At 47.5% G+C, this 23336-nt stretch overlaps 1 protein-coding gene across 6 annotated transcripts in view; it reads left to right on the top strand.

The window, feature by feature from the left end:
- RUNX1 (RUNX family transcription factor 1) overlaps window positions 1–23336 on the top strand; it is a 176904-nt gene that overhangs the window by 89153 nt on the left and 64415 nt on the right. For 5 of the 6 annotated variants that reach the window (XM_061988646.1, XM_061988641.1, XM_061988642.1 and 2 more), the window contains 2 exons: window positions 8051–8304; window positions 13589–13745. In XM_061988646.1, the coding sequence (XP_061844630.1) occupies window positions 8051–8304; window positions 13589–13745 (411 nt within the window). Of the gene's footprint in view, window positions 1–7953; window positions 8305–13588; window positions 13746–23336 lie in introns of those variants that run through there. The other variant, XM_061988643.1, reaches the window with a different exon arrangement.

Below are 23336 nucleotides of genomic sequence, written 5' to 3' on the forward strand. Positions count from 1 at the left end.
AAGGCCCAGAGTGTCTGTTTGTGTTTGTTTTGCACAGCCTTCTAGAATGGCCTCAAAATCATCTGAGGTTCTAGGTCATGCAGTACATCCCAGTGCTTTTTGGCTTCGCCTCTGCTATTTCTTAAACTTTTCCCTCCAAGGTTCTTGTCAAGCTCTGACTTGAAAAGTTCAAATGATGTTGAATCTGCAGCTTCCCTGGGAGCATATTCTCCTGTGTATTTGATCTTAGGATCAGCATTGCCCCTGCTCTTAAAACTGAACTTGGTTTACTTCAGTTGGCACCTGTTATTTCTTGTCTTATCACTTTTAACTAATGAAAACAGTCCCTCCCCTTCCTCTTCATAGTTGTCTTTCATGTACTTGTAAACCACAGTCACGTTGTCCCCTTGGCTTGCCTTATGTATTTAATTCTTTTCATCTTTCCTTATAGGTAGCTCCTTCCAGACCTTTAATCGCTCTAGCGGCCCTTCCCTGTAATCTCCCTCATTCGCTGGTATATGACCAGTAACACAATGACCAGGACTAAGCCCTCTGCTCTTCCTGTGATTTGAGTGCTGGGAAAATAAAACTGGACATTTGCTCAGCTCTAGACATGTGTCTGCAATTCCACATAGCCTCTCCCCTTTTATTATGCACCAAATACCCAAATTCCACTTTCAGGAAGGCAAAATGCATTGCATCCTAACTTCACAGTGATGCATTTCACACATCTGGCCCACAGGTATGAGAAGCTTACACAAGACAAACCACTAAAAAGTATTTTTGTAGTGGAAAATTTAACCCAGCCTCAACTCCTACTTACAGGTTTATCAACAGCTGTCTAAGACCTAAACAACTATCTCATTGGTGATATTCTGGTATTTTTTAAGACAGACAGGGGTGCTTCTTGTGAAGTATAGGAGGAGAGAGGCAGCCCCTGCCCTCTGCCTCTGGCCCTTAACAAACCCAGCAAAGCTGAGCCAGACTAAGGAGGATAAAAACTTGGGGCATCAACACAGATTGCTGCTGCAGTAACTTCATGATTATTAAAATTCTCTCTTGAGGAAACGTAGAACAAGAGTGCTGCAAAGAAATGTCTCCAGAGGCGGTGACACTGTTAAGGTGCTGCATCAGTCACACAGTTGGGTGCATGGCATCTCTGGGCATTGAGATTATATCTATCCCAGAAAGAGTCAGATGAATCACTTTTCACCACTCCTCCTCTTGGGGCTCTGCTCAGTGTAAGCTCCTCCTTTGGCTGTTGGTTTGGCTCATTCCTTCACCCAGCAAAACCTTAGGAGGTCCTGCAAAGCTGGGGTTGATGATGGATGCAAATTCACAGTTTAGCCTCTCCTGAAATTTGTCCTTCTCCGTGTATACCCTGTTCCCTGTCCATTGCTGCTACCAGTTGATAGTTTCAGTCAAGAGAGTCACATCTCTCTGGTTTGCAGATTTTGAATGATGACGGAGGTGAAATGATAGAGGGTGGCTCCCTTCCTATGTAGGTCCGTATCTCTGATAACATGCTGACTATTCTGGCAAATAATTCCTCACATCCCCAAAACAGGAGTCATATCGACTTTCTAAAAGACAAGATCCCTGGAGGGGTTTAGGCACTTCCCTCTCCCTGAAATGGAGGGAAGTTAGACACTAAATTCATAGTCCTGATCACATTTCTCATGCTGGTCATCCCACTTCTCATTCTTGGTAGTATCATATGTGAACTTTACATGCTGGGATGAATCACATATATATAATTGTGCATGAGACATCACTGCAGGATATGCGGAGACTCTTATCTTTGTCTTTTTCTTTACTGGCAGCTGCTTTTCTCTGTGCATTTTTGTTTTAGGTCAGTCAGTAGAATCATCAGAAGCCTGATCTACAAATTTCATTCACAGGCATTAACCCACTGATTCATCACTAGTAGAAGCAAGGCACGCTTACACCACTATAAACATCTTTAAGAGGGTCATAATACATATATTAAATGAACTGAGGTGCAAGAAGTAGCATCTGACCCGTGGCACATTAAGCCCAGGTGCTCCAAACAATTAAGCGCATGCATAATTGCTTTCCCCAAAGAAATTTCTATTGCATTCAGCCCAAACACCGCTAAGAATGAGGTTGGGCATGTTTCTAAGTGTTGGCAAGATCGGAGTCTGTAGCCAGCTCTCTCAGCTTGTGCTCATATGGTACGTATGCCAGCCCTCTTAAGGTCTGCATTTTTTTTCTCCTTCAACAAAATGTTTTGTTGCCTACCTCGTGCAAGTTTTCTCCTGTTCCACACAAATCCAGTCTTTGTAAACAAGTGTCCATTGCTGCCTGCTTGGCTGTGCAGTGGGAATCTGCATTGTGTTCAGACTCTTAATTCAGCCTTTGCAATTTCGGCTGTTTAAAAGTCATCCCTAAATTGTCGCTCCCTCTCTCGTATTTCCGAAGCTTTAGCTTAACTGTATTATGTAAAAAGCTCGAGGCTTTGTGGTCGAGTAATCCTGTACGACAGAGGTAAAGCATAGTAGATAGAGATTCACTTGTGGTTTGTTTACGGCTGTAATGAATTGATGTCAAAATACAAATGTAAGTGCTGAATGTGAATTACTAAAGTTACAACACGAGTTGCGATTCCCACTTCACAAGGATTCCTGCACAAAAGACCGACTGTCCGAGTGCAAGTCTTTAGCAGTAGAGATGCTGAAAAGTCTTATCAAGTGAGAAGAAACATTAGGTTTAAATACCCTGCATCATCACTGATATTCCCGCAAGCTGCTTAACTCATTCATTCCTATTCTTCCACAGTACTTGCACCAGAGAGAGCAAGGAGACAGTAAATTCCTGTGAGATTTCTTCTCTTTCTCATGCAAAAATAAAACTAAAAGTAAGATCATAAATTAAATTAGCTAAATAAACTTTAAAAAAAAAACCCACAACAAAAAACAGAAACATCCCCCCCCCCAAAAAAATACCCCACATTACCCACGTGTAGTTAGTGTCAATGGGAATGTAAAATACATAGTTCGATCTCTATCAAATTATCTTCAGCACGGTATTTTCCTCATCTACCTCCTGTTTCTTAACTCTTTAACTTACTTTGCAAAAGCTTGGCTTCTGTGAAGTTAAAAAGTAATACTGTAACCTTTAGTCGGCATTAACGTCCTTCATCTCAGCCTTGTTAATGCTGCTAAGTTGCGGCAAACAAAAAGAATGTAGTATTTTCTGCATCGTCTGTTAAATCGTGGCATTTTGTACCTTTCTAACTCTCCACGTGTGTAATAAATAGGGTTTACTTTTTATTTATAACGAGTACAGATTAAGACGGGATGCAAAGCGTCGAGTGAAATTCAGCTCAACACATTCATTAATTTAAATATAAAATACTCTCTACTTCTTGACTAAAAAAACACAAACAAAACAAAAAACCTGAACACTGTATATTTTCACATTTTAGGCTATATATGTAGATCAGTAAAATAACTCTTCTTATCTCTATGGTGCCCGCAAAAAGTTAACAGACACTACTATGTCCTCGGTGGCTTTTAAGCTCTAGTTTTTAACAGTCATTTGCCGTCGTATTTTTTTTTTCTTTTCTTTTACATAGAGGTAAAATCTTTCCGTAATTATTTAAATTCAGGATCATTTCATACAAGAAAGAAGTAACCATGTAGGAGACGGATTTTAAAAAGAGAGAGAGAAACACAGACAAACCATAGAAATTTCGTGTGAAATAGAGAGACTTTCTGCACCAAACTCGTCTGCTTAAAACTAGGACCTGTTGCAAGCGCTGCGGGAGAACGGGCTGAGCCCCCCTGCCCGGTAGCGCTTGACGAAGGGTGGGCACAGAAAACCGGCCACGAATACTTTGACCAGGTGAAGGAGGCAACGGGGCAGGTCATGTGAAGATGAAGTTGTAACCCTCCTGTGCGGAGGGCAGGCGGTAAGGTGCTGCGGGACTGCTGAGGGCGCGGATGGGCAGCCCCGGGATGTGCAGTCCCCGCGCCGTCTCACTGGTCCCCCCTGCAAAGAGATGGCGGGGCGGAGGAGGTTCGCCAGAGCCTTGTACCCTCTCCCAGAGGGGAAGATGCTCCTGACCCGCACTGGAGGGATGTGATACAGTTGTGCCGCGAATTTAGTGGCAGGCGACTACGTCGCTTCCTGAACTTGGTTGCGCGGAGCGGGTCTCAGCTCAAAGAGCCTTGCACAGTACCCGGCGCATCTCTCTCCGCGGCGGCGGGTTCCAGGGAGGAAAAGGCCGATTTCTCTCACCCTGCCTGCTTTCAGTTTAATTGCGTATAAACCAGGCAGCGTAAACGGCAGGAGCTTGCGCTCTGCTCCCCTCCCTGCATGCCGGGGGATGCCAAACCGCGTACCGACAGGTATTTTCCCAACTCTGGAGTGTTTCCAAATCGGGTACTGGGGGAAAAAAAAAAATCAAACCGAGGGTTCCTTCTGTTCTATCCTCGCCCCTCCCTGCGCGCCGCGGGGAGGGAGAAAGGTGCCGGCAGCGGAGGTGGATGGGGGACAGGGGAGTTGTCCCTGAGCCGCAATTCGGCTCTTCCCGCGAAGCCGCGTCTCGAGGGATGCGCTGTGTCGCGTCCCCTGCGAGACTGTAACCCACCGTGGGCCGTGGCAGGGCCGGGCGGTGCTGGCCACTGTGGGCTGTGCGAGCAGCGGCCGCCCTCCTTCGGGGCAGCCCCGCGGCCCTCCCCCGGCTCCCCTCCGCCGGGCTGACGGCGGGCGGCGGGCCCCCTCTGCCGGTCCCACCGCGGAGGTGCATCGAAGGCCGCCCGCGGGGCCGGCGCCGCCGCCGCCTTGCGCAAGGCTCAGCGGCCGGCAGCGCCCCCGGCTCGCTACCGCGGCCTTTCCCCAGCACGGCTTTCCGCGGCGGGAGGCGGCCCCGCTGGTTTTTCTTCCGCGGCTGCGCCCACCCCACGCAGTCTCATCCACCCACCCACCCTGCCGCAGCTGCTGTCGCTCCCCTTCAAAGCCGGCCCGGCCCCGGGGGAGCGGCGTCCGGCCGCCGCCGCCGCGGCTGCTGAGCTGGCGGGGGTGGCGGAGGAGGAGGCGTCCCGCGGGTGGCCGTGGGGAGGGGCGGCCGTGCCGTCGGGACCGCGGCGGGCACACGGTGGGGAGAGGAGACGCGGGCGAACGAGGGGTGTGAAATTTCACGGAGGGAACCCCAGACCCGTGCCAAGAGCGCGGCGGGGACGGGCGTGGGCTCCGCCGCGACGGCGGCAGCGGGTCGGGATCGCCCCGTTCCCAGCCTGGGTTACGCCAGTGCCGAGCGCACCACATTAGCGACCAGGACAAAAAGAAAAAAAAGAAAAAACCCCACCAAACCCCAAAAAACTAATCCCAAGAGGACAGCCACGCCTCCACCCAGCATCCTCGCTACCGGCTCCGCGGGCCCAGGCCGGCTGGCGGGGCGGACGCCGGCGGCCCGCTGCTGCCCGTACGGCGCTGCCCGTGCGGCGCTTGCCGGCAGGCCCAGACGGCGGACGGGCTGTGCAAAGGAGGAGGGAATGTCCTGCGGGTGGGAGCCCGGCGGCCGCCCTGACGTGCCGAGCGGCGATGGGCGCCCCTCGGCGTCCTTGTCCGTGATGCCGGGAAGCAGAGGCAGGCAGGGGACGGCAGCCCGGCAGCCTCGGGGGCCGCCGGCCCAGGTGTACCCCCTTCATTTGCCCCGGAGCAAACGCCGTCGGGGGCTCACCCGGGAGGGGGGCTTGGGCGTGTGGCAGGGCGGCCTTTGCGGCGCCGTGGGCACTTTGCGGGCACCAGCACCGGGTGGTCCGTGAGTGACAGGCAAGCGAGACCTGTCACCGGAAGCGGTCTGAGCCGGGGGTCGCGCCGCTAACAGTTGTCTTAACCGCCCTCGGCAAGCCGCAGGCGCGGAGCACCCTGCACACAGCCGCCTTTGCGGTGTGTTCGGGCGGCGGCAGCCCGCGGCCCGCCCGCGGCCCGCCCGCGGGTGCGCGTGTGCGCGTCCGCGGCGGCTGCGGTGTCCGCTGTGGTGTCCGACCCGGCGCTCACCCCCCGCGCCCCACAGTAGCGGCGGCGGCGGGCGCGCCAATTCCAGGAGCCCCTGGCCCGCGGCCGCGCCCTGGCAGCTCCCGGAAAGGGCTGTGATTGGCCGGCGCCCTCCCCATATGCAAAGCAGCCGGGGGAATGACATTCCTCCGCACTCCGCCCGCCGCAGCCAACTCGCTCCCGGCCACCTCCATTCATCCCGGCGGCGGCGGCGTTGGCGGCGGCGGGGCGCCGGACGGGCGGCGCGGACCCCAGCCCAGCGCGGCGGGGCGCGGAGTGGAGCGGACAGGCAGGACCCGACCCGACCCGACCCGACAGAGCTCTAGCGCGGCCGAAAGGCAGGAAGGCAGCGTTCCCCGTCCCTCACGTGAAGACCCGAGAGCTCTCCGCTATGGAAATGCGCTTTCTCTGGGCCGTCGTCTGGACTGGAGGCTGTCACTTCTAACCCCGGGTGGCAACTTTGCGGGGCTGATATTCCCCGGTTCTTTCCGACCTCTGTCTCTGCGTGGGGGTCAGCGCCTCCTCCACCCCCGCCTGCCGCCACCTCCTCTTTTGCGGAAGGAAAGCTTTCACTTGTTCAAAAGTAGTGGTTTGGGGTTGGTTTGTTGTTTGAGGTTTTTGGTTTGGCTTTTTTTTTCTTTTTTCTTAATCGAGTACTTTTTATTGTTGCTGGTTGGTTGCTTTTTGGGTTTCAGTGTGTGCGTGGGGGCTCTTCGCGCAGGCTGGCAGTATCCATCCCGCTGGCTGGAGGCGGCCGAGAGAAAAGCCATGTTTCCGAAAGCAGGCTTCCACCTGCTGCGGTTCAGATATTGTTAAGCAGCCGGTTCCCGTGGCCGAATTAGAGGAAGACTGCCTCAGATACTGAGAGAAAAGGGGGGAAAAAATAGATAAGAAAAAAAAAAGAGAAAGAATTGGCAATGACTGCCGAAGTTATTGCAGACTGTTGGTTTGACTGCTGAGGAGGACGTGAGTGGGAGAGAGAGAGCGCTGTTGCACACACAAAACCACAGAGAGAACCCACAATTTAACCAACATCCCCAAACCCAAGTTTTCAGCTGTGGACCTTTTAAGCCTCAGAGCTTGCGATCGACTGCGACCTTTCTTTCAGTTGATGAAAGACGTTATACTAAAGACAAGTACAAAGATAGAGATTTAAAGCTTGAATGCAATGCACTGAGCTTTTTTTTTTTCTTTTCTGCGCAAGAAAGATTGAAAGGTCATGACACAAGTGCTCTTAGAGCAAAGCGAACCGAACTACTGAAGCTGATTTTCAAGGCTGCTTAAAAAAAATTCTCGCAGAGAACATTAATGGATTCCTGTTGTGTTTAAATTCTCTACAGATTATATTGTAAATATTTTATGAAGTGCAGTATATGTGTGTGTGCGTGTGCGTGTGTGTACGTGAATAGATGTATACAGTTGTAACCAGCTGACCTTTGATCAGAAAAGTCTAGCTCGCGTACTGCTTTTTCTGAAGACTGACCCCGAATTTCCGTCTCCTAAAGAGCGATTTTTGCCTACGGAAGACGTTGATGTATTTGTTTTCTCTTGGGACTGTAGAGAAATCACCTGGAAGAAACGGATAGGCAACTGACTCCTGGAAAGCCCAGGCTTTGCATGTGTTTCTGACCGCGTCTTGTATTTTTCTTGCCTAACTTTTTTTTTGTTTCCACGGTGCTTGGGAGTTTGGAAGGAGCCTTCCCCCGCGATAACTTTTTGCGCCACGGCCACAGACTAGATGCCCAGGCGCCGCGGTAAAGCCCCACACGGACCACCCTTTCTCTTACCGGATTAACGTGATCTATTCCGCCGCGCCAGGAAGCCAAGAGTTAATTCTCGGCGTGCTCGCTATCTCAGCCGCCTTCAGCAAAAAATTAACTTTGGGGACTGGCGTAGAAACAAGTTTCCCCCGAGTCCTCAGCCTGTATCCGTTTATGTTGGTCCCCAGAGAGCAGATCGCTGAAGAGTTACTCTCGTTTTGCTGTTTTGTAAAAACTCTGTGGAGGTCTTTCACTCAAAAGGCTTGTTGTGATGCGTATCCCCGTAGATACCAGCACCAGCCGCCGCTTCACGCCGCCCTCCACCACGCTGAGCCCGGGGAAGATGACCGAGCCGCTGCCGCTGCCCGGCGCCGACCACAGCGGCGCCTTGCCGGGGAAGCTGCGCAGCGCCGACCGCAGCATGGTGGAGGTCCTGGCGGATCACCCCGGGGAGCTGGTGCGCACCGACAGTCCCAACTTCCTCTGTTCCGTGCTGCCCACCCACTGGCGATGCAACAAGACGCTGCCCATCGCCTTCAAGGTACGTCTGCCGGCTACCGAAAATCGCGCTTCTGGGGGCGGCGGGGAGGGAGGGGACGGGACGGGAGGGCAGGGCAGGGGAGGGGAGGGGAAGCTGCGCACCCCTCGGCTGCGGGGCATGGGGCGCCGACCCCTGGGCTCGGACCCGCACTCGCACTGGGACCTAGCCGGCCGGTCGGGCGGGATGGCTTGCCCCGGCGGGGAGGCCACGTCGGGGGCGGCGGTGGCTAGCAGCTGGCCCCGGGTCTCTTCTATCTTACTTTTCATCCTTCCTTCTACCCTTCCTTGCGCGCTCGCTGCCACTCGCGACAGCATGGGATGGCGCAGGGTGAGTGGGCGCAGCGCAGCTCTCTGCCGGGCAGCGGGGTCATGCAGTGGGCTGGGCAGGCTCCCTCCAGCCGCTCCCTCCCTCTTCGCTTCATTCATAACTCCGGTAGCGAGAGGTGGCTATGCTCAAAGTAGGGGGAGAGGGAAGGGAAAAAAAAAGCCCAGATCCGAGGAGTTTGTCTGCCCTGGGGACCAGACGCCGGTGCAGCCCGTAGCGGACAGATGCAGACATCCCAGAGCTGAAGCAGCCCCGGGCTCCCGCAGAAGCCGCCCACAGCGGCAATCGCAGACAACCCCCGTGCCGCAGGGCCCTCCCGGGGCTGCCGCCGGCCAGGGACACCCGCCCGCAGCAGACCCCGGCGGCACCGGCCGGACCGGCAACCGGGCTTCTCCCCCTCTCCAGGTTGACAGGGAATTTTCGAACAAAACCACATCTTTCTTATTTTTTTAGGCTTTTATTTTAAATTTTAATAACAGTAAATGTTGCGGCCTACCCTGGGCAGACCCTACGGCCGCTTGGACTTTTCCCCTTTCCATACCCCCTTGCTAAATCTAGATTCAGCAGCCCAGCTAAAACCAGCTAAAAGATGGGGGTGGAAATCGCAGTCCGGCTTCTCCCGTGTCCCGGGCTGCCCGCGGCGGTGCTGCGGGGTGATGCGGGGCCAGGTCCCTGCCCAGCGGTGGTCCCCGAAAGGCTGCGGGCGGGGAAGGGCAGCGGGGAGTAATTGCTACTCTTTCATCCCTTAACCGGGCCTGCTTGCCCGGGTTCAACTAAAAACGTTACCCGGGTTCAACTAAAATATCACACTTCCCCTTGGTCACGCTCTGGTTTGGTTTTTTTTTACTTGTTTATGTCGCTAACTTCTTGAATGCGCGGGCATCCTTGCTACTGATGTAGATACACTACTGAACAGGGAAAGGGAAAGGTAATTATTCTCGTTATTCTCTCCTCCGAGGCAGGAGCCGCAGAGACATGCAACTGACTCCCTAAGAGCCTCGGGGTTAGAGTTAGGGTCGGGATCTGTAAAGTTGCTGCTTTCTTTTGCGGTCACTGCGAAACACCGATAGCCTGAGTAAAACTGTTTTGAGGGAGACCAGACACGAGTCGTCCCGATGGCTTTTTTTGGAAAGGAGAAAGGAGGGGGAGAAGGGAATCAATTCGACTGCCAGAGCTTTGGGAAATCCTGCTGAGGAGGTGTCTTTAGGGAAAAGTTTTATTACGTTCTGAGAGTCTTCTTGTTTTACGCATAGATAAATCTGGGGCAGGGAGGAACTAATGGATAGGGTCAGTTCCGAAATTCGCACATTTAGGTTCGTTATTATACTGTCACCCACGCACTAGGCAACTGCTGCTAATAGCTCGGGAAGCTCTCCTCCTGGAAGCCAAAGTTACGGCGCGGAATAGACGTGAACACCCGCTCCGCCCCGCCGGGAAGGGAGATAAACGAAGTCCCCGAACTTGGCCCGTGTTTCTCCTGGGGGTTCCCTGCGGCCGAAGGCCACCGCGGCGGCTACCCGCCGTGCCACGCGTGGCCGTGTCCAGGACAAGCTCCCAGCCCTGGTCATCCCCCGGCGGGGAACCGGGCGGAGGAGGCTGGGGGGAGGACACAAGGGGCGGCTCTTCCCGCTTCTGCCCGACCGCCCAAGCCGCCGTCGGAAAGCGGTGCCTTCCCTCCGGCCCCGGCTCGCCCCGGTGCCGAGCCGACGGGAGCCGCGGGGTCCGTTAGCGAGCGGGGCCCCGCTCCCCCTCGCCATCCCGAGAAGGGAGGCGGGGGAGAGCTTTTGGCTGAAGGCAGCCGCGCTGGTTGTGTGAAAACAAACCCCGAGGGCTGGTTTCGAGAGACACCCAACGCTTCTCTCATCCGTCGCCCTCCATCCCCGCCCCCCGTAGCTGGTGCAGCCCTCCGGTTTAACTAGCAAGCCCGCTCCCAACTTCTGCAAACAGAGTAAAGGGGCAGGTTCTCCAAACAGACGAAAGCAAGCGTTTGTTACACCACTCCCAGCCTCCAAACCCCCAAACCCAACCAAAAACCACTTCGGAAAAAATAAACAAAACAAAAAAAACCCCCAAGCGACCAAAACAGGGCTTCCTTCTGATCTCCTGAAATGCTGTGCTGGGAGGCACCTGCTTGCAAGGGCACTCACTGCTCCTCATCCTCTGCCTGCCCCCCAAAACACTCTCTCTGTGGACCGCGGAGAAATGAGTCCTGAAATAGTTTGTCAAGAATAAAACAAGATCGTTAGTTTTCTATTAAATATTGAATATTCGCAAAGCTATTTTTAAAAGCTGTAATCTTTAAGAGCATTTGGACCAAAAAGCAGTTCGGATGACTCCTAAGTAGTCTGTACCTTACGTGCAACTAACAAAAAAATTACCTGCTGAGTTTTACCAAGTATTTGCTAACAACCATTGCATCAATAAAAAGAGAGAGAGAGAGACAAAGAGTTTGCCTTTCACGTTTCCTTAAAAAATGTTGGATGTTTAAGATCTGGATATTATTTCAAACCAAAATGTTAATTTCCGTGCATTATTTTTTTTCTCTAAAATAGTGAATCTGAGAAACTTAGAAAACAATATGTAATAACCCTAATAGGGTGCCATATAGGGTGCCTTATCGTCCAAACGCTGTTAAGAAAGAATCTAAGTCTTAATTTAAAAGGCCAATTTTGTTTGATTGATGCAGCAGAAGTAGGTAATTTAGATACCCGGCACTGCTGCAACTCTTACTCTTCTCACTTCTCTGGAAATGCATATTTTTAAAGAGCTAAAGAGTACAACAAAGCACTAGATAACCAGTCGGGGAGTCCCAGCTTATCTGTTTAGTCTTTTTTCTAATGTAAATGTTTGTATTTCTGTTTCTATTGTCTGTGACTTTTAAGTCTAGTTTCTTTTCTGGCCTGTGTAATTTTGACACTTGTTTCTAATATTTTCTTCAAGTGTCTTATCGCTGAGATTGCTCCCAGTGTAATTTGAAAACAGTGATTTAAAATATTTGTCCTGTAAGAGACAACTGACCCTGGATTCAGTAGAGGGTTTTCATCCCTTGAAATGCTAGTATGTGTTTCCTGAAACGAACATGCAAACATTTGCGTAGCAGGGAGGTGAGGGTAATGCCCTGATTTTCCCCTTTCTCTCTCTTGTATCTTTAATATATGTGCATGCAGTAAGGTTTTACGTGACTTTTTAAGAACTGAGTGCGCGTCTTGGGTTCACAGCTTCTGATGTTGTTAGCCAGCGTGGCTTGTGACACAATGCTGTGCAAGGAGATGACTTCCTAGCTGAAACGTTTCAAGCAGGGACTAATTTATGCCAAGATCAGGGAAATTTGAAAAGTGCAACGTTGAGTGTAGCACAGGCCACAGAAACGTGTTACAGCACACAGAGGCGAACAAAAAAATGAAAGCCTGGGCCACAGAGGAATGGGAAAGAGGAAGCTGAAATAGATACATAAAGAGGGAATTTTGACACAGTGATTTTGACTTTGCATGTGGAAGTGAAAATAAGGGTTATCGGTGACAAATGGGAGAGCACTGAAGTGAGAAATGTAGCCTCCTATAGAAGGAAAGACTGTGAAATGACTGAGACTAGAGACCTCATATTGTGGGAGTTAGCCGAGTGTGGGGAATAAGCCGCAGAGACAGATCAAGTAAAGAAGCTTCTGTTCCTTTTTTGGAAAGAATAAGTACAGTTAGAATCTAATAGAAACAAGACCGGGCCATGACAAGTTTCAGCCGATTATAATTGCATGGACATAAGATAGAAAATGATAAGGGGAAGGAAAAATAGTGAGCTGCAACTCAGAGGACATGGTACAGGGCTACTTCCTCTTAGAATGTGTAAAAGAGGAAATAAAAAATAGCTAGAGATATTTTTTTTTTGTAGTAGTCGTGAGATTGCTACTGGAGACTTAATTGGGTAAACAGCAACAGGATCTAAAAAAAAATTATGATGGGGACTTAATTCAAGGTTTTACTCTGCCAGAGTAAATCAAGAGGCACACCGTATATCCTTTCAATTATGTCAGGATGAAATTGTTTTGAGAATTCAGTCCTGCTTAAGAAGATCAGATAAAATTAAAATTTTTGTCATTTAACTGGTGTGAGTATTGTAAATACAAGTCAGAAAAATTAAGGTTAGAAATCTATATATCTCTCAGCATGTCGCATCAAAAATGCAGCAAGTCCCATGTTCCTAAAAATTTGTTTGATAGATTCTGGCACCAAGGAGCTACAGTCCAAATATTTCAGGTGAGAGCCTTTGTCTGAGCGATAGCAGATTTCATTAGTTCAGATCACAATTTCCATCCATCAGGTTGCTGGTGAGGTCTGAAGTCAATGATTCGCTTACATGCTTCTAAAGAAAAAAAAAAAAAAAAGGAAATTGTTCACTAGGTTGTGATTAAACATTTGATTGAGGCCCACTTTTCCATAGACTTACTCTGAATTTATGCTGGGGCAGCTCTGTTCAGAGTAATGGAGGAAAGATAGGGAAATAGTGCAGCTGTGGAGACTCTGACCCTCTGCGTTCATGAGAGGATGGACTTCATTTTGTTTCCTCTTGAATTTTACATTTCCATTGTTGTGCTGACTCCACAGTAGCTTAAAAGTAATGCCACTGATGTAAATCAGACTAGAAACGGTTCATGTTATTTGAATTTGTTTGTTGACAATGACTGTAAGTGTATTTTGTAAAGCTTATTTCATGTGTTTTTCATTCCAGTGCATACATTCTGCTGTGTGCATACATTCTGTGTGTTTTACATCAATGTAAAAAAAACAATGTAGCTCTGCAAACTAGGAACGGAAGTGATTTCTGTTTTCCCCAAATGGCTTCTTAGTCTACAAAGATTTTCACTGTAGTTGCTCTTTCCTATTTTGCCATGTCACTTGTTGATCTTCTGCGCCCCAGGTTGACTGTCACGTAAGGAAGCTGAGGCTTCTGCTCCTTGATTTTGTAGGTGGTGGCCTTGGGAGATGTGCCCGATGGGACACTGGTAACGGTGATGGCTGGAAATGACGAAAACTACTCTGCAGAACTCAGAAATGCCACGGCCGCCATGAAAAACCAAGTAGCAAGGTTCAATGACCTCCGATTTGTGGGCAGAAGTGGAAGAGGTACGTGTTCTCAACTACACTTTGGTCATGTTCACCAATTGTGGCAATTTCTAGTTACTCAGAAAGAATTTGAAGGCAGCATCTATCGAGGTTCTTGCAGCAGGGAAAGCTTCAAGATCTGGTGTAGGCCAATTCAAAAAGCAGAGAATTAGCTACATGTTTTTCCTTGTTTTATCCTAGCCCGCCCTTTGTCCTTTTAAACAGTAAAAACTCATTTGAAAGAAAAAAAAAAAATCACAGAGACAGTAAGTCACATTTTGACTGTGGAAACCACCCCATCAAATTTAGAACAGCATGTTATTACCCGTGTTTAAATTTAAATATCATATTTTCCATTTAAAGTGAGAATTTAAAGCTTGTTGTAAAGACTCCTGACCGTCTTGAGGCTCCCAAAAACTCTCTGCAGAAGCCAGTCTCTGTAACAGAGCAAGTAAACCTAACAGTACAAGTAATTCCTGCATAGATCTAAACATTTTCTGGGTTCATCACGACTTGAGGAAGACACAGGGCACTTTTTCTGACCTTTCTTTCTCTGAAAGAAATGTAGAACAATATACTAGGTCTATACAGTAGATCTATTTAATGTGCTCCTACAAAGTGGATAGGATGGACCAGAACAGTTGAGCTTCACATCTGACTTGCCGTATCTCTATGATAACCAGTGATTACTGATATGTAAATAAAAAGGCCTTGCGAGGATAAATAAAAAATAAGAGTCAGTTAACTTAGACTAGAACTATATAAAAAGGTTCTTAGGAAGCTGCAAATAGTATCTGGCACATGCGGCCCACATCGCGTGTGAGTAGGCAGGTGTACAGAGCTTGATCCAAAAGCCCATGAAATCAACAGAAGGACCCTTTCCAACTTCACTCTTTGGCTCCAATCCATAGCCTTAAACCCCATAAATTCCAAGCAATCATGTTTACCTTTCTGTTGTAAGATAATTTTAAGTGCTCCTCTTATATATCAGCCTTTGTTGCTGTGAGTGGGGTCCCTTAGCTTGAGTCTGGAGGGAGTCAGTCAAACCCGCAGAAGAGATGCTGGTGAGAGAAATCTCAGAGAAAAGATCAGCCTCTCTCTTTCACGATCGGGAATGAAAAACTGTCACATCTTCCATGTGACTTCAGATGATATTTACTTAAGGGGTTTTTTTCTTGTTTCATTTATATCTTCAAGCAAAATCGTCACGTAATTTAAGGTGTTCCAAACACAGCAATGTTATTTAGGAGCAATTCAGTGCTGTTGCACTCACAAATCAAAGTGATAGTGTCCGCTTGCACTTCAGTAGGTTTCTGAATATTACCTTTTTGAGGAATTTGTGTGATGGTGTCTCTCTGAATCAGATGGAGTACTTCAGGCTTGCTGACCCGTCCTCAACATTCTTCCCTCCCTCTTTCCCTGTGTGAGCATCTGAGCCATCACCTAATGCGTTATTGAATACGCAGCTCTTACAAACACAAATGGAGTTACGAGACTGCTTCAGGAGAGTTACAAAGGTGACCCACTTATGCTCCCTCTCAAAATGTTTTATTCCAAACGAGATGGGTCAGACTTCAGACTGAGGAAGTTATCCTGATTATACACAACAGCCTTCATTTTTCATGCCTTTGAAGTGAAGTGCATCTGTAGAAACTCTTCCAATATAAATACAATCGGCAATTGAGGAAGAGCACGACCCTACTGAAACATAGGTGCAAGCAGTAAATACATTTTAAGAATGAAATACCAATCCAGTCCCTCTGTATTCTGCAGGATTTTTAGCTGAGGATACGGAGGGAGATGGCTTTTAAATCATGTTGTTTGGGCTGTCTTCAAAATGCACTTGATGGAAAACACCCGTAGCTGAGAACGTAGCTTCATAATGCTAGCAAAGTATAATAATAGGGTAATGCAGAGAAAATTATATCCATTTACTGAAAACATGAGAGATGCTGTAATGTCTAAAAGTATCAGTCATTAAACATGTTCATTTGTTATATTAAAGGTACCACCTTTTCAGTAAATGGAATTTGCATTATGATTCAGAGATGACTGTTTAGACGATTCAAATGAATAGCTGGCAAAGTGGCAGAGAAGCTAATAAAAACAAACTTGTAGTTCAGTTCCTGGCCATGGTAATGAAGCTAGAAATCGTAAGAGTGAACTGTATGAGTTTCAAGGTCAAAATCCAGCAGCTGAGAGAGAACAGTCCCTATTCATACAGAGAAGCTTGGCGGGGAGTGTTGCTGAGCCCCTTATCCTGCTCTGTGCGGTTGCTGGTAGCCAGTCTCTCGTGCACAGACACAAACTTTCTCTGTCATAGGATATTCAGGTGCTCGGGATCCTGGAGTGGTTTGGGAGCACTGCATGCTATTAGTCAGTCTTTGAGGTTAAATCTCATCACTTCCATTGGCTGCCCATCTCTGGAGCAAGTGACTAATGTATGCTTCTGTTTACTCCTCAACCAGGGGATTGTTTTCCAAAGGTGGGGATTGTTTGCATTTGGTACAGGATTTCTGAGGTGCTGTTCTGTTGAATTTGTATAAAGCCTAAAGCATAAGGTAGCTGCTTCAAAGGGCATTGCTTCCTTTGATACTTTGCTAGAGGAAAATTAACTGAAACTTTGTTTGCTGTGTAATATTTGAGTTTGAATAAGTTCAGTTGCCACCAGTGATAATGCGATGCCAGAAGTATTATGTGAGTAGTGACTGAAAGTTCATGTTGGTTACAGTCAGAGTGGACGCTCTTTCTGTGCCTCAGGTGATTTAAAATCCCTGCTGGAGAATAAGGAATGACTTCGACTCGTGGCAGGCAGTTCCCTGGCCACCGGTTATCGTCCAGGTATAGCCATCCCCATGCCGAACCAATGGCAAGACATCTCTCTCTTACTTCTAAGCGGGCAGGCAATTGTCATTGATGACATTCTTAATAAATAGTTTGAATTTTCTTCCATGGACTTTAAATGAAATGTATCGAGACAATCTGAGGCATGTTTCAAACGTAGGACCATTGTCCACATTTTCGTCCCAGTGAACAAGCAGCCCTGCACTGACTGTGAGAGAGTTATAGCAATTCCCCTTGTCAGGGGTCTGATCCTGCCCATTCAGCAGAGCAGATGCACCAACCAAATATTGGCCAAAGCTTAAAGAACCAAATTGTCTTTCAGCATTCATTTTGTATTTAACAGCAGGCAATTTCCCTGTGTTGCTGTACCCGTGCTCATGGTTCAAAATTACAAAAAAAGGAAAAAGCACTTAATTTTCTTGACACCCGGAATGGGAGCTGAGAATATCACAGGTCACCCAAAACATGGAGATGTTGTATAAAAGCAATTTGGCTTGTTTTCCTGAACAAAACAGATTTACATTGAAATTGGCTGAGCTCCAGAGTTACTATTCCTCACCCTAGTTTGAGAATGCTACTGGGAAAACCTGCCTGTCTGGCTTGTAAGCCCAAGTAAGTAATTTCTGAAAGAAATATGTAGTTTAAAACTTCAGCCAATCTCAGCCCCCTTGCCTGATTACCTGGTTAAAAATATATAAATCTTTATTTTTCTCCCTCTGTTCATAAACACTTCAAACTTCAAAATGCCAGTGCCACAAAGTACACTGTTTTCTTAATGTATAATTAACCAGTTTAGGTTACTATGATTAAATAAATCTGATGCAAAAAAGCTTGACACCATAGAAGTTCATTGGATAAAATTAAAAATAAATAGTTATTTTGGAGAGGGAAAGACTTGTGGCTCAGTAAGCATTACATATTTTCCTCATGGAATCATTAATCTTGGTAACTATCTTCTTTGTGGAATGTAGCAATGCAGAATTAGAAAAAAGCCCCCAACAAATAAACATGTTTTCCAGATGAAAATAATTATTAATAGGTTATCATAATAGCAGCTAATGGGGAAGTGTCTTGGCTTGCAGCACATCTCAATCTAAAGCTGAGCTCTGTGATAGCTTTATAGCAAGGCCTTATTAAAAAATGCATCTTGGAAAGGAAAATTAAGCCTATGTATATATTTCCTACTAGCTATAGGGATTCGAGCCGTGAATCAGTTTTGCAGTAGTTTTTGGTTTCCACAGAGCCAAAGAAGTATTCCTTTTCACAAGTGTAGCTGGTAGGAGAAAACAAGAGCAAGATATTACAAAGCATAACCAGACGTTTCTGGCATCAGGGCTCTTCCTTTTGGATATGATTTGGGGGAAGAAAAATTAGTTTAAGCTGGAATGCCCAAAATACTTAAAACCCCAGAAATTATCGGCCTGGATTCTCAGTCTAATTATTTTTATTGGTTTCCTGAAATCGGAATTTTACTTCTGCAGAGCTTCAGCTTACAGTTGCATTATTTGGGCACTTTGCTAAAACTTGGTTTATTTTTTGCTTAAATGAATTCAAAATGATAAAAGTATGTTCAAAACAGAAGACGATGCTATTCAATAGGATCGTAAAATTGGTATTAAGCAGCCGTCTGGGTCCTGGTCCAAGCCATTGGAATGCTTCAGGGGATGTGGTATCAGATACTGGAGTAACAATGAGCCACGCTTGCCAGACGGGATGAAAATAGAAGAAATCCCACAGCAATCAAAACTGAAAAAACCAGTCAATTGATAAGAGTTTAAAAATAACTGCTATTTTGTACTTCAGCTTGATAAGTATGCTGCGCTAGCAGGATGCTATGACTAGCAGGAAAGCAGTTTAGCCATCAAGAAATAGGCAGCTCCTTTAAGCCATCCTGCAGCCTTGCTGTCACAATGGGCATGGTCAAGGTTGGCACAGCCCTTGAGGTGGGAGAGCTGGGCATCTACAATGCTGTTCGCGCAGGACTGCTACGAGCCAGAGGCAGTGGCCAAAGGAAGGGGCTGCGCTACTCGTCCTCACCCTAGGAAGTGTGTAGGAGGGTCGATGTTTATCACAGACCTCTTCTCCTTCCAGTCTGGTCTGAATGGTGAATTTTTCTCTAAAAGACAGAGACTAGAAGAGGTAATTTTAATTTTTTAAGTGACTTGGGGTTGCTTAGTTACATGATTGATTTTAATTGGGATTTCTGTGTAATCTGAGTAGCCACAGAAGAATTCAGCATGCTGACTCCCCGCACTGGCACAGAGGAGCTAATGCCCGTTTCAAGCCAAAGAGCCTGTGTCCGTGTTAGATTGATCAGCAAACCCAGGCCTTTTGAGACAATGATTGCTTCGGTGCTGGCCCCTGTCAGGGATGTAGTGGCAGGAGGAGGGGAGGGGAGAAGACTTTCTCACTATGCCAGTGCTGCCTGAGCCATGTTCAGCACACACTCGCTACATGCTTCTGAGTTTGCATGAATTGCTGATTGTGTAAGAAAGTATATGTGTGATGCAGCTCCGCACGGGGGTTTGACTCAAAAATGATCATGTGGTCCGTGAGGCTGAGCATGACTGCGGCTGCCTTCGCCAGCTCCCAGACGCTCTCTGCTGGGTTACTTAAAATTTCGTCTGGGCAAAAAGAAAGAAAAAAAACCCTCTCGATCAGAAAGCGTCAACAGGAGAAAAATAATGGCAGAGCGATTTGGAGAACTTCCTGTCTCCGGGAGCATTACTGCTGTAAACAGTGGCCATGCCAAGTGCTGAACCACTGCCCTCAGTCCAATAACAATAAATCTATTTTTTGGTTCTGCAGAGCTCTGCTTGTACATTTTTGAAACTCAGGCTAACGATGAGGATGAGGCAGACACTATCCTCTGAGCCTTTTCTTGTTTTTTCTACCATGATAAAAGGAGGTGGGCTTGGCAGGATACTGCTTAGGGAAAGCAAAGTACCTCTCTAGAAGAAAAGGTTACGTAGTTTCAAGAGATTTGTCTTAGCTTGTATTTCCCCTTTGTTTTTATTTTGTTTTTTATTGTAGTGTGCCCTCCTTCAGAGGCTGCGTAAGGTCTGGTAAAAATATAAGTATTTTTGTGCATACCTACGTGCCTGTATTATGTATGTGTGTGTGTGTGTTACAACTCAAATAACACCTGCTTTTTCGTCATCAAAATAAAAAGATTCTGAGACATTAATCAAGACCCTGGCTTTGAGGCTGGCTAATGAACTTCAGCTGGCTATCCTATGGCATACAGTTCTTGTCAGCTCGCTCAGAATTAGCAGAAGTGACGATGCTGCAAATCAGTGGCTTACAGTTGTTGTTACGAGAGTCTTGTCCAGCATAGTCATGTGCATAAACCCTCATCAGTCTGAATCAGTCTGTTCCCTCCTAAAAGCCCTTTAGCAACAACGTGTCTCTCCATCTCTTTTACTCCCATCCTACCTCTCTCCTGGTTTTCCCATCACGTTTTTTTAGCGCAGTTTTCTTTGCCTCTCCAAATCAGCCTCATTCCCTTCATCTCTGTCCTGCACCAATCTCTGTCTCTTGTCCTCTTTCCTCTATTCCTGCCTGTCCCCGTCAAGAGCTGCTGCCTCTCAGCACAAGAAGGAATTCCTGTGTTAACCTTTATCACAGGAGCAGATTTTGGCCTGTGCTCATAGGGACTATCCTAAATTCTTTCTACCCTTTTCTACTGTTCCCTCCAAGGATGGGGAGATACCTGCCGTGTGGTGCAGGAAGGGAGTAGGCAGTGTATGTGGGAGAGGATGGAGGTTCTGGAGACTGAGACGAAGAAAGCAGTTGCTTGGAAGGCTTGATGCCAAAAGAGCTCTTCAGTGGGGCGGTGCTTTTTAGCAGTTTGTCTGCACATCAGTTCCGTGAAGTTTAGGGAGGAACTGAAGGAAACCTTTTGGCAAGGCCACAAAATTTCCACAGGCTAGACTTTATGCATCACAACTCGGACAAAGCCGAGTCCATATCTGAGGCCACAGAGGTTGCTCTATGTTTGAAAGTTGTCCCCAGTGAAACTTGGCAGGTTCTAAGTTTGTAATGGCAGTGTTATCTCTGCCATCACTGGCTGCATGGATATCCATCGAGTGACCCCAGACCTCTTCCAAGCTCCGAAATCAATGTGCATTGCATTAGTGTAATGACAGCATGAAGGAGTCCTTCCCCTGAGAAGATTAACTCAGAGTAAAAAGTCCCAGTGCACACTCCCCTGCTCAGATAGCTACTGAAGAAGTGACTCGTTGGGTTGTCTTTTGGCATTCACCTGCTTTAAGACACTGCAGGCGGAAGTCCTTTGCTTGTTAAAATGGCCTCGATGATCACAAAAGTGCTCCTTGCCTTTCATATTCAGAGCAGTGTGTTGCTCTTCCAGTGAACCCACACCCTCTTTCTGCCTGCAGCCAGAGGTCATTGTCTTCATCATTCTGTAGGGCAAGGAGCAGCATGTTTGTTCTCAACTCCTGCACCGTGCCAGAGCACTGAGGTATGCCAGAGTCTGGCTGGACAGATAGCCAGACTTGCGCTGATCCCATATGAAAACCAGTGCTGGAAAAAGGAAGAAGGACTGAGACGTAATCCAGGTCTCAAAGGGCTCTTGACAATGCACCATGAAACGAAGGTGCTTCAGAACAGGATCTGCTGGAAACCACAACACCCATTACACTGAGGTTTTCTTGATCAGATGATTAGGCAAAGGATGAGAGCAGGGCTTTGAGAGGTGAAGAAACCATAGGTTTAAACATAAAGCAGTCCTTGAAGAGAGTAGAATGAGGTGCTCCTCTTACCCCAGATGCTGCAGCCAACAGCACCACCTCTCTGCCCAAAGGGCCTCTTCTCCCAGAGGATCTGCAGCTGCTGGGACCACCAGTTTTGTGGACCCTGCCTCCTCACCAAGCTATCTGGTCACAGTGCCCTTCAGGAAGTTGCAAAGTATATGGCTGAGGCACATCCTACAGAACACATCCTACCTTGCTTGGGGAAACACCCTAATGCTTAAAGCAGGAAGGAGCAGAGACTACCATGAGAAGCTGTCAGTGGCTGAGCCCTGAGCTGTGTCTCCTGAACCAAACCTCCAGAAGAAGAATGGGCAGAGGAGGGCTCAGACTGCAGGTCCAGGCCAGCTGACCATGCTGACATACTCCTTCCCAGAGGCTAATACTGAAATCTCCAGGGCATGGGACTATTTGCCAGCATCCTCAGACATCCACCATGGCTGCTGCTAGACACCACTTGGATGGCGGGGGAGGGAGGGATGACGGGTGTAATTTTGGACTTAAGCATTTAAATCAAACCTGAATCCCACTTCAGGCAACTAAATCCTCTTGTGAATCTGGGCCTTAACCTTTTCACGTCTCTCTTGTTGCCCATAAAGTGTAGGTGATAATTTCTACCTCAAAAACCTTATTAATGGTTTGAAATGATAGCTAGGTGAAGGACTATTATTAGGCTTAAGGATCTCAAAGCATTTTCTGGGAGAAGGTGGTAGCTTTACATTTAAGATATTTAGTTTTGAACTATCCTTTCCATCTGGTGTTCCTGTTGCTGTTTTTCCTTTTCTTTGAAACATTCAGCAGTGACACAGCAGTCTGCTGAGTGATCATTTCTTCGTTCCACCCTAGAGCTGGATGCCCTTTGTGAAAGCTAAGTCATTTCTGAATACTTATTCACAAACAAACTGCCCAAGCTCCAGTATAGAGAACTTCACTTAAAACAGTATTGCAGTGAGGTAAACAAACCAAAAAGCCCTCCAATATTTAGTAAGTCACAGCTTGAAAGCAAAGGCTCAGGTTTTGGATTGTCCCACTCCTAGGAGCATCAGAGATTTGCATTAGGGCTCTCTGTGTTCAAACCTTAGTGACACATACATTTGTATAAATTGTGTATATGCATTTTGAGTCTTAAAAATATTTTAACAGTAAGCACTGCATTTTAAGACCCAAACTGTAATCTCCTTGTGCTGCCAGTGTGCTGCAGAGGCCGGGCACCCCACAGCATCTCATTCTTCCTGTACTGTAATTATTGTCTCCACCCAAGTTCATAAGAATTTTATAGTGGTTACTGCAGCAACTACACTTATAGTTAGAGGCTGCTCGGCCTTTCCATTAAAAGGTCATGTCCCCCATCCCAGTCTTTTAATGCTTTATGCAAACCTGATCTGCAGGCTTTCTGTCTAAGAAGGCATCCCACCCCAAAAAAATCACACACACACACACACACACACACACACACACCCCCCCCCCCAAAGGCTGCTATTTATACAGGACGTAAACCTAAGGATGCTAAGGTAGTGTTTCTGCCAGCCAAATTCCTACCACAGCTTGAAATAGTCTCTCTTCTGAACTTTGACTACATCACAATATAAGGTGATTGCTGGTGGCTTTGTGTGTTTGTGGATTGTTGTTGTTGGCATACGAAAGTGACTGATGTCTATGTTGACTACTGGTTGTCACCCTAAGCTGACTATTATAGGACACCCTGTCTTCATAGACATCCTTCTAGCCGTCTTGATCCCAACTTTCTTGACATTATTCCTCTTTTCCTCAATTCATTTAAGTCCATACTCGTAAGCTCAGGGTTGTTCTGCTGCTGCAGCTCCCTTCCAGATAAATGGCTGTGATCATTTAATACCCATACCTGGTATCTCCTGCTACTCAACCTCCACTTGTTTGTTTTGGGTTTTTTTTTTGCTCTAAACAGAATAAACTGTGCTTTTGTGGCATCTCTGCTGAAGAACAATCCCAGGAAAAATAACATGAAAGTAGTAGAAGC

The sequence above is a fragment of the Colius striatus genome, chromosome 1 (assembly GCF_028858725.1).
Source record: "Colius striatus isolate bColStr4 chromosome 1, bColStr4.1.hap1, whole genome shotgun sequence".
Taxonomy (NCBI): Eukaryota; Metazoa; Chordata; class Aves; order Coliiformes; family Coliidae; genus Colius; species Colius striatus.